We start from the raw sequence: 1,341 nt of genomic DNA, 5'->3' as shown, positions 1-1,341 counted from the left end.
GCCATCTTGCAGAGCCCACTCATACAGTTGATATGCAGTGGTTATTTGATGTTCTGAAGTCATCTGGAGGCTAGCTTTCCTTGCTTTTATTTTTAAAACTCCCCCTGCTCCATCGCATGGACCTTTTCCATGGGCAGTGGCATGAAAGTGCCATTCCGCAAAGCCAAAGTCATTTTCATGATTGTATATAGTTGTAAAGTGTTTGACATTTTTAAATTGTTGCGGCGCTCCGTCAGAGAAATAAATGCATTTTCGAATATTTGCATTGAAACGTGATAACCATTCATTAAAAGATTTTAAAAATACATACACGGCTACCGAGTCATGTTTTTTACAATCGGAAATAAAAATAACTGTTTGATGATTAATTTTCCCACCATCGTTGTAATAGAACACAATTGGAAAAATCGTTGCCTGGTCATTATTCCAATGAAATCCACTAACAGCGTTCTGGACAATAAAGGCATAGTTTTCAGCAAAATCGCAAGTGACTAAGCATTGGTCGATCTCTAAGTTGTTTTTCAAAGTTTTATAATAATTGGCTTGCTCCTTTGCTATAAATGAATGCATTAGAAATGTTTCGCTAGCCAAACAATAATTTTGGATAAACGTTTCGGTAGAAATACAAATGGTTTTCAACGTTGTCCTAGGTTGTGAATTCCAATTTTTGTAAGTAACTTCATTAATTTCGTATTTTTGAAATATTGCACTCATCAAACCCTCCAGTGTTTTTGAGATTGAACACTCCTTGCACATATTGAAAAAACATTCCTCCTTCGGATTGGGACACAACGACAGCATTATAACATCTTCGTAATTAACTACTGGATATTCCTCTTTTTTCATTAAAAGCACCAAATTACTGCCTAAAAATATTGAAAACACATACATATACACATAATTAATAATTTTTGCATGTAAATTCTCCAAGAGTTTCTTACCTAATGTCATAAGTTTTATGTTTTCATGGATAGGGCACGTGCAGACGTTATGCGTGCCTCCAGAACCTGCTAAAATGCAATGTGGTGGTCTAAGAGAACAAAATTTGGATAGGCCAATTGCCACATTAGGATTATCTTTAACGAATTTTGAATAAATTTCTTTCAGATTCCCTAACACAAGACGTTTTTGAAAAATTACATATTTTCCATCGATTTTAACAGATTTCTTATCTTTCTGTCCTGGCATGAGAGAACTTCTTTGATCATACTTATTGTTTCTGCAGAAAGAGCCTTTTCTATAAAAATTTTGAATTTGTTAAGTGCTTTTTATATTAAACGCAAATCCCATCTTACTATTTCCTTTGCTATTCACAGAATGAATGTTAATTTCCCGAAATTT

The 1,341-nt window shown here is 34.0% G+C and overlaps 1 protein-coding gene across 1 annotated transcript; it reads right to left on the bottom strand.

Annotated features, from left to right (window-relative positions):
* Positions 1-377: 377 nt before the first annotated feature.
* On the bottom strand, positions 378-1,128 carry LOC118732518 (the record flags this gene model as incomplete). Its single annotated transcript, XM_036461648.1, has 2 exons — positions 942-1,128; positions 378-866 (listed from the first exon to the last, which is right to left on the bottom strand). Coding segments are annotated over exons 1-2 (499 nt in total), but the record flags the coding sequence as incomplete, so codon positions are not given.
* Between the last annotated feature and the right edge of the window lie 213 nt (positions 1,129-1,341).

Source organism: Rhagoletis pomonella, unplaced genomic scaffold (assembly GCF_013731165.1).
Source record: "Rhagoletis pomonella isolate Grant_MI unplaced genomic scaffold, Rhpom_1.0 Rhpom_scaffold_21624, whole genome shotgun sequence".
In the NCBI taxonomy this organism is placed as follows: domain Eukaryota; kingdom Metazoa; phylum Arthropoda; class Insecta; order Diptera; family Tephritidae; genus Rhagoletis; species Rhagoletis pomonella.
Note: the sequence above shows the minus strand (reverse complement) of the source record. Positions and strands in the feature narration are given on the sequence as shown.